We start from the raw sequence: 12,781 nt of genomic DNA, 5'->3' as shown, positions 1-12,781 counted from the left end.
AGTCAGAGCTGGCTGTGCCTCCAAGCCTGGTTTCCTAATCTGAACTATGTGCAAAGGAATCTCCACATTGCCACGAAGAGAGGCAGAAGGGAAGTTTAAGACCTTCCATGAAGCCCCAGGCACCTGCAGCAGGGTGATATACTAGAAGGCCACTGTCCCAATCAATAAGGACATCTCTCATGGCAGTAAAGGCACCCTCTTGCTAGCTCATGGACTGCACAGAAGAGTTCAGACCCACTTAATGTTGGGGCTCATGGGAACAGGTTAGTGGGCAGAGCATTCCCTCCGTCAACCCCTCCATCACTGAGCAGGACACCGCACTCCAGGGTTCCCTATATTTCAAGCACATAACACGAAACTGTTGCCCACAGTCATTTCATTCTTTCACAAAACTGTGCCAAGTTCAAGAACACAAGAAACTATCGAAGTCTGTAAGTAGCAGCATCCTGTCACGAAGTTGGGGGATTGAACTGGGACGATGGGACCCGATCTGGGGTGGCGGCAAGGGCACACACCTGCTAGTTCTTTTCTCTTCCGGCTTCGGCACAGTTGACATTCCTTTAGAAATGGCTTGTCACCTTTGAAATGAAAAAAGGGGGCTGTGCCTGGCATTCCACACGTGAAGGCAAAATAGAGCCATGAGAACTGCCATCCTCCTTGTCAAGCCACGAGGACTCCCGCTGACAACAGTCCTCCCCCTGCACACGGCCGCCACTGCACATAGAGAAAAGTCTGAAGTTTCAAAACTGTTTCCGCAAGCGCCTGCCCCTTCTCGTTTCCTTCTCAGAATGACTTCGCTCTTCAGATGAGTTCCAGTTCCCTCTGCGACTGTCCTTGTGGAGCTAGTGATTGGCAAGAGGAGGGCACACCGTGGGCGTCACACACAAACTTTCTCTCTCCAAAGCTGGGGCCGTGGTGGAGACGGGAAGGAACTGGTATCTGAGTAACTCAGGATAACAGGATGCAGAGAAGTTGGAAACAAAACGAATTTGAACGTTCCTTTGTGTAGATTCTCTTCTTCCAGTTGTGAGAAAGTGCAGATGTGTTGGGGGAGGCGGGTTCCAGTGGGAGTACACGGGAGGCCAGGGGTTCGCTCTACCCCCACGTCATGCATCACCGTGTCTTATGGTAACTGAGGAGCCTCCATTTCCTCTTAAGAGACACTATTGGATTTCTGGGGGTAAATCTATTCCTCAGTGATAGCCTGTTATAGAAAGCTGAAATAATATAAAACGTAAAACCGTGTTTGGTATTAGCAGACTTCAGAAGAGCACAGGGGGGATGGGATTTTTCCCAGTCCTTTTTGCCTACATGGCTCATCTTCACAATATGTAAGTGATTACTCACTGTTCTAGAGTACTTGTTTTTAAACACTATAAGACACCCGGGGTAGTCTGAACGTGGTTGGCTCCTATATGCTCATAGGGAGTGGCACTATTGGGAGGCATGACTTTGTTGGAGTAGGGGTGGCCTTATTGGAAGAAGTGTGTCACTGTGGAGTGGGTTTTGAGTCTTCAATAATGCCCAAACTATGTCCCAGTGCAAGGAGTCCAATTCTTGTTGCCTTCTGATCAAGATGTAGCCAACACCATGTCTGCCTGCATGCCGCCATGCTCCCTGCCATGATGATAATGGACTGAACCTCTGAAACTGCACAGGCTGCCTCTGAGGGACAGTGTCCTGTTAGTTCCTATGGCTGCGGTAAGACCAAAAGGGACTTTGGAAGGAAAACAATTATTTGGCTTACACAAGCAGATGGTATTCCATCACTGAAGGAAACCAGGACAGGAAGTGAAGGCAGGAGCCTGCAGACAGGAACTGAGGTAAATCCACCGAGGAGTGCTGGTTACTGCTTTGCTCCTCAAGGCTTGCTCAGCCTGTTTTCTCAGACAACCCAAGACCATCTCCCCAGGGGTGGCACCAACCCCAATGGGCTGGACCCTCATACATTGGTCATTACCAGGAGAATGCCCCCATAAACTTGCCTACAGACCAAACTGGCAAGGGCATTTTCTCAGTTGAGGTTCCCTCCTCACACACCTCTAGCTTGTACCAAGTTGGCAAAACCAGGTCAGCCAGTCTGCCCTCAATGTCCAGAGAGCAGAAGCACCAGATACGAACTTGGGGTCGTCCTTCCTCTCCTCAGTACCGTCTGCATGTCTGTCCATGGTGAGGCATGGGTGTCTCATTTTTATTCTCAAGGCCAAGAAGTGCCATGCAGACAGGCCACATGATGACTACTATGGGATGAGATGATAAAATGCTGGAGGATAGGGGTCTCCAGGAGAAAGGGTTGACAGTTGGAGTGAAGAGTCCACCATGGACGGGAAGGATGACGACAGGAGCAGGAGGCAGCTGCTCATGCTGTGTTCACAAACTGGGATGCGGAGCGTGGTGAACGCTGGGGCACAGCTTCCGTTTCCCGTGTTATATTTGGCCCATGGGTCGGTGTCACCACACCCAGGATGATCACCTCAACTGGACCTCTCTGGAAACGTCTGTATAGACACTGGGGTGTGGCTCTTCAGGTAATGGTGGTGACGACATACTAAAGATCACACTGGCGTTTGTGCTCAAGGCTGTGGTTAGGGGACAGTACTGCTGTCTCTGTGGAACAGCCGGCTCACAGGACGACGTGCTTTAACGCTGAAGAACCGCAGCAGCAGTTTATTTTGAGGACTTTCCGATGATCTTAATGTAATGTCCGTTTCTCTGAGACAATCCTAGTAAAGTTTATCTTATTAAATGCTGGAGTTGTTTCCCATATACTTTCTTGGCCAAAAGGAATTACTGTATAACATTTTTGTGAAGAATTTTGGGCAGTCTCACCATGTTCAATTGATAACCAGCTATAACAACATAATACCACCCGTAAGATTATGCTGGCTCTGAGAAATATGCCTTTGGTGGTGGATTTGAACGACCTGGGAGAAGCCACATCTCAGGTTCACTCCCACGAATCCGTGAGCCACTTGCTCATGTTGACAATGGCCTTCCCTAGGCGTACTAAGATGACAGATCATGCCCAGGCTGTCAGAAGTGGTCAATATTTACATTTTCTGACCACCTACAACATAATTCATCTCTTTTGTGGAAGAAAGGTCACCCATTCTAAAGTCAGGCCTGGGATCTTACACACCTGTTCAACATAAAAGCCGTCTCCCTTGAGACAATTCTTCCTGCCTGTATACAAGACGTTTGCAATCTACAGACACTTCGTCCATGCATCTGTCACCCTATGAAACCGGCTATCTGTGCCGTGAAACCATAAACTTTATCTCCCCAGCTAGACAGACAGCAAGTGAGTTGAAGGCTCAGAACAACACATTCTTTGGAGTTCTCTGCTGCCAAGGACAGTATGTTACAAGACCCACAAATCCAAGTGCCCCCTGACATCTGTTGAGTCTCCCAGCCCCCCAGGAATCTAAGCACGGGCTTCCCTCACTCAGGGCTCCACCTCTGTGAGGCCAGCACCCATCTCTAAGAAGTCGGATCATGTGTCTGTGCTGGTGTGAATTTCGTGCTGGTCAGAGGCCTGGATCCTCCCCCGGCTACAACAGGATGAAGAGGAAGGATCAGAGCAAGGCTGGCCGGAGTGAGACCGAGTCTGGGATTCGACAGGCCCTGGGGTTTAATGCTTACGCCTCACTGGGAGGATGGGCACACCGGAGGCTGCGTATCCCCGGCCACTGGGGCCACTAAGGAGCATAGCACGTTTGTGCATCGAGCTTCCTGGGAAACTGAGCAACCCGGTGTGGCAGGCGGTGGCGGTCTGCCGTGGAGCCACACAGTCGGAACAAATGGCTTCCTTCCCGCTGCTCTTTTCCCGCATGGCTCTCTGCAGCAGAGCATGTGCAGATGCTACTTATGCAGCGAGCTCCCTCTGAAAGCCGAACAAACTTTGCAGGGATGGCAACAACACCCAAGAAATGCTGGCAGCTTATTGCCCAGAGTGGTGCCCGGTGCCCTCCCCTGGGGTTCCTGAAACCACGAAGACTGAGTAAAGCCATTATGTCCTCAGATTGCCCAGGGAAGACTGCCGAGGTGTCTCAGAAGGAACTGGCCCCTCCCAGGACCCTTACCTTTCAAGGTGGCTTTCTTCAGGACCTTCATGGCATAGAGCTGACCAGCATCGGAGCCTGTGACCTTCCTCACCAAGAACACCTGAGGAGCAGAAAACACACTGGCTTTCCGTGATTGTTAGCTTTGTAACTGGACACAGCCTAGACTCACCCTAGACTCACCGGGGAAGAGACCCCTGAAGGACTGTCAACACTGGCCTACCTGTGCGACTGTCTATGGTGGGCTGTGCAGACCCAGCCCACAATGGGTGGCACAGCCATAGGCAGGGGTGCTGAACTGCATGAGAGTGGAGAAATAGAGACGCGTACAAGCTAGCAAGCTAACAAGAGGGCACTCACAGACAAATTTCCCTCTGCTCCTGACTGCGGATGTGATGTGACCAGCAATCTCAAGCCCCTGCTGCTGTGACTGCCTTATGGTACCAGACTGTGGAATTCTGAGCTGGAATAAATCCACTCTCCTCTAAGATGCTTTTGTCAGACAGAGTACGCCATCACAACAGCAGGGATGACACAGGACGCTATCCCAAATGAAGGATCTGATCATGGATTCGCTATAGGAAACATGGGCCATCTCCAGTATCTACGCTTCCAAAAGATGCTTCATCTACCAGCTGCAGCTCTGTGGTGAGCATTGTCCTGCCTCCGGTTTGGGTACCACTAACTTTCATTTGGAACCGAAAGAGAGACGCACACATCACAGACTGCGCCAGATTTGCTGGCTACTCTTACCTGAACTCTCCTTACCCAAATCTGTCTTAGGGTTACTATTGCTGTGACGGACACCATGACCAAAGCAAGTCGGGGAGGAAAGGGTTTATTAGCTTACACTTCCACATCTGTTCACCATCAAAGAAAGTCGGGACAGGAACTCGAGCGGGGCAGGAACCTGGAGGCAGGAGCTGATGCAGAGGCCATGGAGGGCTGCTTTCTCAGCCTGCTTTCTTAGAGAAGCCAGAACCACCTGACCGGGGGTGGCCCAGCCCATGGTGATCCCTACCTGATCACTAATTAAGAAAATGCCCTACAGCTAAATCTTTTGGAGATATTCTCTCAGTTGAAGTTCCCTCCTTTAAGACAAATTCTAGTTTGTGTCAAGTTGACATAAAACCAGCCAGGACAAGATTCTAGCTGTGGGCAGCAGAAGCTCACCCACAGTTATTTTGTTTTTAGTTGCTGGCTCTTAAGCACATTCGTGTGGATATTTAACATTCTCTGAGACACTTCTGACACATGGAATAAATCAACAAAAGATACCTGAGAGAGGCTGAGCTTAAGGCAATATTACTAATTTTTAAAAAAAATATTAATGAAGAAAACTGCTGAGTATGAAAAGGAATGTTCCACACAAATGAAGAAAGCGTGGCTTTCCTAAAGGGCTCCCCACTGTAAGATCCGATTGGTAACAGAGCCCACAGCGGCACCCGGGGCTGTGCTGCAGTTGTGAGCAGAGGCAGCTGTCCTTGGATGCATGGATCTGTGGCACTTCTCCTTCCCAAAGGCTTCCCTCACACCCAGCCCTCCTGCATGCACTTTGAGGTATTCTAGCTCTGCACAACCCCAGTTAGCCCCCACTGGCCGAGGTCATAGCACCATCATGAGCCTCTACGTGTTACATCAGTCACATTAGGGCTGCAGGTTCCCCTAGCCATATGGCAGGTCACTCCTCACTCTCCTGGTTCTCTATCACAGACAGAGACGGTGCTCAGGACCCTGCACAGTGCAGAGCGGGCCTTTCAGTGCCAGGGACAATCTGACATCATCTATTCCATCTGCACAAGCAAAGAGGAAGCGGAGCGACACACTGTTCAAGCCCAGGACCCACATTCACAGATGGAGTGTCAGCCCCACTTCTCCATCATGTGTACCTCATTCCCCCTGGCCAGTGTCAGTACTGCAACCACGCCCCTCAACAGGGGAGAGCATCTGGTGTCCACAGGAAAACACCATGCTCTCTGCCAGATGGCAAAAGTGCCAGAAAGGGGAAGAGCCCTGTCTTGTGTGGCGATGAGTATTTCCAGGAGCACACAGGGTCTTGGGAAGTCATGAGGACACACCATCACAGGGAATGGCTCTGATTGTTTAGATGTGTGGGACATCCATGTGCATGCGTGTACACATCTCCATGGCTGGATGAACACACCTATGGTACAGACCCAAGAGAGAGCCTGGGGCTCAGTCTTATATGTACCAACTCCCATTCTAGATTTGAGGCGCCAGACCCCCCCCCCACACACACACACAGGATCTTGAGATCCCTGTGGTCCTGCACATCCCTAGAAGTTACTGCAGATGGAGGGGCTCTTGTTCTAAGCAATGCCATTTGGGTCAAGGTCACCTCCTTGGTGTAGGGAATGAGCCCAGGGTGCCAGTGTGGGTTCATTTCTACCAATAAGCGGATAGAAATGAGACAACAGTGATGGGAATAAGAGACTTTTCTGAAGACACAATGCATTAGTGCCTAAATGCTAAGTCCCTGCAGTCTGAAAGGCCTCTTCCATCTGATACCATCTAAAATAACTCCAGCCTGCTCCTGAAACTGGCAGCATCTATCTGCAGGAGGCAGGGGGCAGGAGACAGGGGTAAGAGGCAGGAAGCAGGAGGTGGGGGGAAGCAGGGGGTAGGAGGCAGGAAGTAGGAGGTGGGGCAGGAGGCAGGAGTCTAGGTGGTGATGGTGGGCCCTAGATGCAATGCACATGGCAGCTCAGTGTCCATTAGATCACTGGGAGGTTAGGCTAAGAGCTGGAAAGGAGGTTGGGGCTTGGAGCAAGGCCTGTGCTGTTGGCCACATGACCAGAGCATTTTCCTGCCTACCATCAGACTGGAGTCAGTGGGAGCTGAGCACTGAGGAGCCAGCACAGAACATTTTGGCTGTACCCCTACTGTGGCGCTTTATGCAGTATGTGGGGTCAGGGAGGCATGCATCCACGGCCAGGTCACCTATGGCCAGGTCGCTGAGTCTTCATATGGAAAAGACTATGCTGGGTCACTGTTCACAGGACTCTGGTTGGTAGACAGAGGAACCCCTCTATGCTGTATATTACAGCTGAGACGGAAATCCCAAGAAAAAGATTTGCAGAGTGCAAAAATAGCCACGCAGGGAGAAGCCTTCACTGCCCCAGCCCGTGCACATGTAGGACTGCCAGGCCTTTCTCTGCCTTCTCCCTATACTCTGCCACGTAACATACATGACATGACGGTGTGGCCCCGGTTCCCTGCTGTAGTTCTAATCTCCACACGGCCATGCTGGGAGGGGCTAGCAGAGCCCTGTGACACATCACAAGACATCAGGAGGGTCTTCGCATACGTGGGCACACCGGCACCACATCTTTGGACTTGCTGGCCTCTGTCCAGGTTTTAGTCTTTGATAAGTCAGTTACAGCAACACAAAAAGGACTGAGACAGAGTCGTAGCAAATGGATGAAGAACACAGTCATCCCACCTGCCAGCATCTAAACAGAAAACCACATCCTCACCTGCACTGAGCAGTGCCATTTACGAATTAGGTGAGACAGTGTCAATTGATACACAGATATTTGCGTATAAAATGCTTACAATTTTGGGTAGACAATGTCTTACTCTGTAACCCAGGCTGGCCTCTAAGTCATAGCAATCCTCCTGCTTCAGGCTTTGAGCACTGAAAACATTTTTCCTGATCGCCTTTCATACTTTAAAAGCGGGACCACTGATGATGGTGGCTAAGGCTTACATTCGTCTGTTTTAAGCAGGATTTCTGCGTCTTTAAAGGCACAGAAACAGCTTCACTCTGTCACTATTAATACGCTCCTACTAAATGCCAAGATTTAGAACTGCGTGCAGCAATCTCTCTAAGGTAGTTAGAGGACGGGACAGAGGTCACCTCTCGCACCATAAGAGGAGGGACTGTGGAATTTAGACATTTATTTGGATGCAAAAAAAAAGCCCCAAAGTAACTTTGATAATTTTAACAAATGTGGCTGCTGTGTCTCTGGTGCTTTGGCAGTGGTGTGCGCTAACCTGTTCCTCTGTCTGAACAATGCACAGGCGACTGTGTGGCCCAGGCCAGATGCAGTCACCCTGCCCCATCCCGAGCTCTCGGGATCACTGTAATGAGTGACACCCTTGTCACCATGGTCTTAGTCTGGGGGACCTCCAACTGCAGGACGCTCCAGGGCCCGGGCCAAAGATGCAGAGCTACTTTCCGGGGACTCTCAGGCAACAATCTCCCCGAAAGAAGGCATTTAGAGCCCCGCTCATAATGCCGCTGTTCAATTATAGGAAAGCAAGGACATTTTTAAAATGTCAGTTTGCTCATTTCTCAGAATGTGGGACTCACAATTTACCACACCCCAGGGAATTTTAAGGGAAAAAGGAGAAAGCATCTACTCCTGCCTTGGTATTTCTCAACAGAGGGGTGTTGTGGGTCGGGTGGGGGGGGGCTGGAGAAGGCAGGAGGATCCCCACCACAGCCACAGGCTCTGGAGCAGCCTGTCTGCACGCCCCATCCAGCACTGAACACAGTACCAGGCTTCCTCATCTCCTACACTTAGGTCGCTCTTCTGAAGCCCAAGGCTGCTTTGCTCACCTTCCTCTTGTCTAAGCCCAGACTCCCCTGGATGATCGCAGTGCTGATGATCTGCGAACCAACACTGGCAAGGAGAGGCTGCGTCAGAAAGACTGCTCAGGCCATGCCCTGCACACAGCTACAGCAGAGCCACAGCTGTGGTTACCAGGTGCAGAGGACCTGTAGGACCGAGCTCCAGCTCTGGGATACTCTGGCGTGGGGACCCAAGGCAGCCGAGGCTCAGCTGCTGCCTGGGAGGAAGTCCAGCCAGAGCCTCCCTATTCCGGGGTTCCTTACCTGCTGCTGCAGAAGCCATCTGGTCTGCGGCACAAGCAGAGAGAGGCACACAGCAGGAGTTCATCAGGGGCAAAGAAGGTGCCCTGTCCATTTGCTTGTATTGGGGCACTTATTTAATCACTCAAGCAAAGGAGGTCGGACAGTAGGCTAAGGGATGGGCAAGAGTCAGCCATGCTGGGGTCAACCAGCCCTGGGACCCACAGTATCCAGAACCTTTCCACAGAAAGGAGATGTGCCTGCCCCATGTTTATAAATACACAGCAGATTTGCCTGCAGAGAGAGTGTGGGGCGGTCAGTCAGACCAGTCAGCACCTCACGCTGGTCTCATGGAAAAGAAAACCTGCAAGGACAGACACAGCATGATTTGGGATCCCCTTCGCTGCTGTGCAGAGCCCAGGAAGACCCGGGTGGCTTCTCCAGGGCAACTCGCTTCTTTCTAGAGTCCCAGTCGAGTCTCCTTGCTTCCCTCAGGGCACTGGGCTTGGAGGAACTGAGCTGAAGGCAAGAGCTCCAGGATGCGATGCCCACAGGAACTTACCCGTCCACTGTACCCTCTTCCCTCCTCCCACTGGTACCTGCGCAGCTCCATTCCTTTGCTCTCCTGTCCGATGAGATTAGGAACTAAGAAGGTGGGGCGTGCAACTTGTCACTAGGGGCACTGTGAGAGCCACGTCAACGCTATTTCAAAGAAATGCTTGTTAAAATATAAGACGAATGAAGATCCTGGGGAAGTACTTCCTCCTCCACTCTGGGTTTTTTTTTGTTGTTGTTGTTTGTTTGTTTGTTTGTTTTTTTAAGACAGGATCTTACGCAGCCCAGGCTGTCCTTGAACTCAGAACGTTGCTGAGGAAGACCCCGAGCTTTTGCTAGTGCAGAGATTACAAGGGTGTTCCTTCACACTGTTTACACTGTGCTGGGGTTGAACCCAGGGCATCAGAAGTACAATGTAAGCCCCATTCCTGAGCAAGACGCGTTCAGGTTCAGGCAGTTTTTGCGCAGACAGACTACTGGCTGGACACCTGGACCTCGGATACACCCCTGCGGGGCTTGGGAAGTGTCCTGTCTCCCTTTCCCCAGGAACTCGGGTGCTTCTCGGTGGGGATGGAGCTGTGACAGTCACAATGTAACAGCCGTCACCCAGTGCAGAGCCAGTCAATAGCCCCAGCAGCACTTCTGTCTCGGCAGTGCTCTGGGAAAGAAGGCGCTGCTGGTGTGAGTCTACACAGGAAGAGGCTCCTCCCTTGTGAGACAATAGATGTGTACATGAGAAACATCTTTACTTCACTCCTTCCGTGTTGTAAACCCCCATGATGTACGTGTAACATATGTGAGTGTAAGCAGGCTTCTTGTCACTTGCCCATGCAGAAAAGGAAAGGAAGACATTCTGCCTCATAAACAGTCAATGAATGGGGTCTGCATGAGATCGCTCTAAGCCACTCCAAGACTTGAGTCGGACTGGACCGAGCCCACCCTCTTTCTGGCCCAGTCATGTGAAGACTGACAAGATTTGGCAAATGTCCACATACAACCCAGAACAGTTATTCCACAGTGCCAGGACAGCTCTGCTCACACGTCAGGAAGCGCTGGCTTCGTGCTGAACTTGGGTCTTTTCGCTCTAGCAGGCTCTCAGCTCCTGCCTATCCAGCTGCACACAGTGAGGACCACACTGTGTGTGGAGGGGACACTGAGGGAAGAGCCAACCTTCCTGTCTCCTGAGAGACATCAGCCACCATCGCACGACCCATGGGGCAGATATAAAGACATGAGCAGGTTCAGCAAACAAACCCTTCCCAGGCCACAGCCAGCTTGGACTCATGACTAATTTAACCCACGGCACGATTATATAAATAAGGGAGCTACTTCATTTTACAGATGGGGAAACTGAGGAATCAAAGAGCAAAACTACTATGTCATTGACCCAGGTGAAAAGAGACCGACTCCAAATCCCTGCCTCACTGATTCATGAGTGACAGCTGTATAGGCCAATCCAGGGAAGGTCTCCCCACTTGATTCTTGAGTGACAGCTGTGCAGACCAATCCAGAGCAGACCTCCACCCCTTTACTCATTTTCCTATGCTCTCATCTCCTCTTTTCAGAAAGATCTGTTGAGACTTCAACTTCCAAGACTCCATGACTTAAATGCAATAATCCAGCTCGCTCTGCAATAACCACAAGCCAAGAGGCCACTGATGAGCATGGGAATGTAGGTGACCTGGCTTTCATGGCTCATGATTCTGACGTACACAGGCTCAGCTAATGTGGGCAGTGCCATGCCCAAACCCTGCCAGACTCAGCCAGTACCGCCTTTGCCTCTGATGCCAGTCCACCAGTGTCGTTCCATCCAACTCACCTTTCCGTAGGACCCTTGTCCTAAGACCTTCAGCAGCTCAAACTGGGAGGGATCGGCCTTCTCGAAGCCTTCCTTCACATGGTTGCTGATGTCAATCTCCTTTACGATACCCTCTTCCTGCAAGACAGCAGCGACACGCAGTTAGAACACAGCCAGCCCCCAGCCCAATCCATCAACACCCAGCATGTGAGTCTCCAGTGTGGGGAATGAGATGGTGCCTATGGCCAGCATGTGAGTCTCCAGTGTGGGGACTGAGATGGTGCCTATGGCCGGCATGTGAGCCTCCAGTGTGGGGATTGAGATGGTGCCTATGGCCGGCATGTGAGTCTCCAGCATGGGGACTGAGATGGTGCCCAGCATGTGAGTCTCCAGTGTGGGAACTGAGATGGTGCCTATGGCCAGCATGTGAGTCTCCAGTGTGGGGACTGAGATGGTGCCTATGGCCAGCATGTGAGTCTCCAGTGTGGGGATTGAGATGGTGCCTATGGCTGGCATGTGAGCCTCCAGCGTGGGGACTGAGATGGTGCCTATGGCTGACATGTGAGCCTTCTGTCCTCCAGAGGTTGCTGTCACTGTGTCTCACCAGGACCATGGGGAAACCTGAATGTGTTCTCCATGTACCCACTCTGCAGTTTACTGTGTGGGGCTGGAATATGGCCGCAGAGCAGGGACCAAATAGTGCCCTGAGGGTCTTGCTTCATCACTCGACACAGGAGACCAGGAGAGGGTCCCATGTGGACATGCAGACAATGTAGTCTCTAACTCATTCACTTCCCAGGGTTTTTGACACAGGAGACCAGGAGAGGGTCCATGTGGACATGCAGACAATGTAGTCTCTAACTCATTCACTTCCCAGGGTTTTTGGCACAGGTAACTCAAGGAGAGCTACAGAAGAGCCTTTCGTCTATAAACCAGGCAGCAGTCACTAAGTGCCCATCACTTCCTGCACGCTAGGAATGCAGGGGCCCAACAGCGGCCACTGGAGTTGGACAGCATGGGACAGCAGGTGTCACCCCACACATCAGAAAGTGCAGGCCAGGAAGTCACCCCCAAACAGCCTGGAAGGCATCCCCAAACAGCCAGCAGGAAGCAGCCTTCCCTGGAAGTCATCCCCAAACAGCCAGCAGGAAGCAGCCCTCCCCACATCTTCTTCCTAAGCAAACCACAGAGCCCGGTTTCCTCTCAATATCTGAGCTCCACAGCTGCAGTGTCTCTCTCCATTCAAGGACTGACTGCCATTCCCTGGGGGATGACATCACAGTGGCAATGGCCACTTACATTACAAATTACCTTATAGGGAAATGAGTGCCCCGGGCTATAGGTGTACACTACCACGCCTGGCTCCTTGTCTTGTGCTGATAGCGGCTGTTTCTCTTTGTGAGGCTGGCCATTTTATCCAAAACTCTACAGAGGATTTAATGCAGTTCCCTCAGAACATCCAAACCGGTGCCATGAATACTAAATGCTCAGTTTACGGCCCAGGAGAGAACTCTTAAAAGTAACTAGATG

General features: G+C 51.3%; 1 protein-coding gene across 3 annotated transcripts in view; it reads right to left on the bottom strand.

Moving 5' to 3' along the window:
• Rps6ka2 (ribosomal protein S6 kinase A2) overlaps positions 1 to 12,781 on the bottom strand; it is a 276,764-nt gene that overhangs the window by 69,596 nt on the left and 194,387 nt on the right. For all 3 annotated transcript variants that reach the window (XM_041680118.1, XM_041680121.1, XM_041680119.1), the window contains 2 exons: positions 11,273 to 11,389; positions 4,083 to 4,164 (listed from right to left, as the gene is read on the bottom strand). In XM_041680118.1, the coding sequence (XP_041536052.1) occupies positions 4,083 to 4,164; positions 11,273 to 11,389 (199 nt within the window). The remainder of the gene's footprint in view (positions 1 to 4,082; positions 4,165 to 11,272; positions 11,390 to 12,781) is intronic.

The sequence above is a fragment of the Microtus oregoni genome, unplaced genomic scaffold, assembly GCF_018167655.1.
Source record: "Microtus oregoni isolate MIOR12 unplaced genomic scaffold, Mior012 000033F_ref0000390, whole genome shotgun sequence".
Lineage (NCBI taxonomy): Eukaryota > Metazoa > Chordata > Mammalia > Rodentia > Cricetidae > Microtus > Microtus oregoni.
This window is presented reverse-complemented; position numbering and strand designations above follow the sequence as displayed.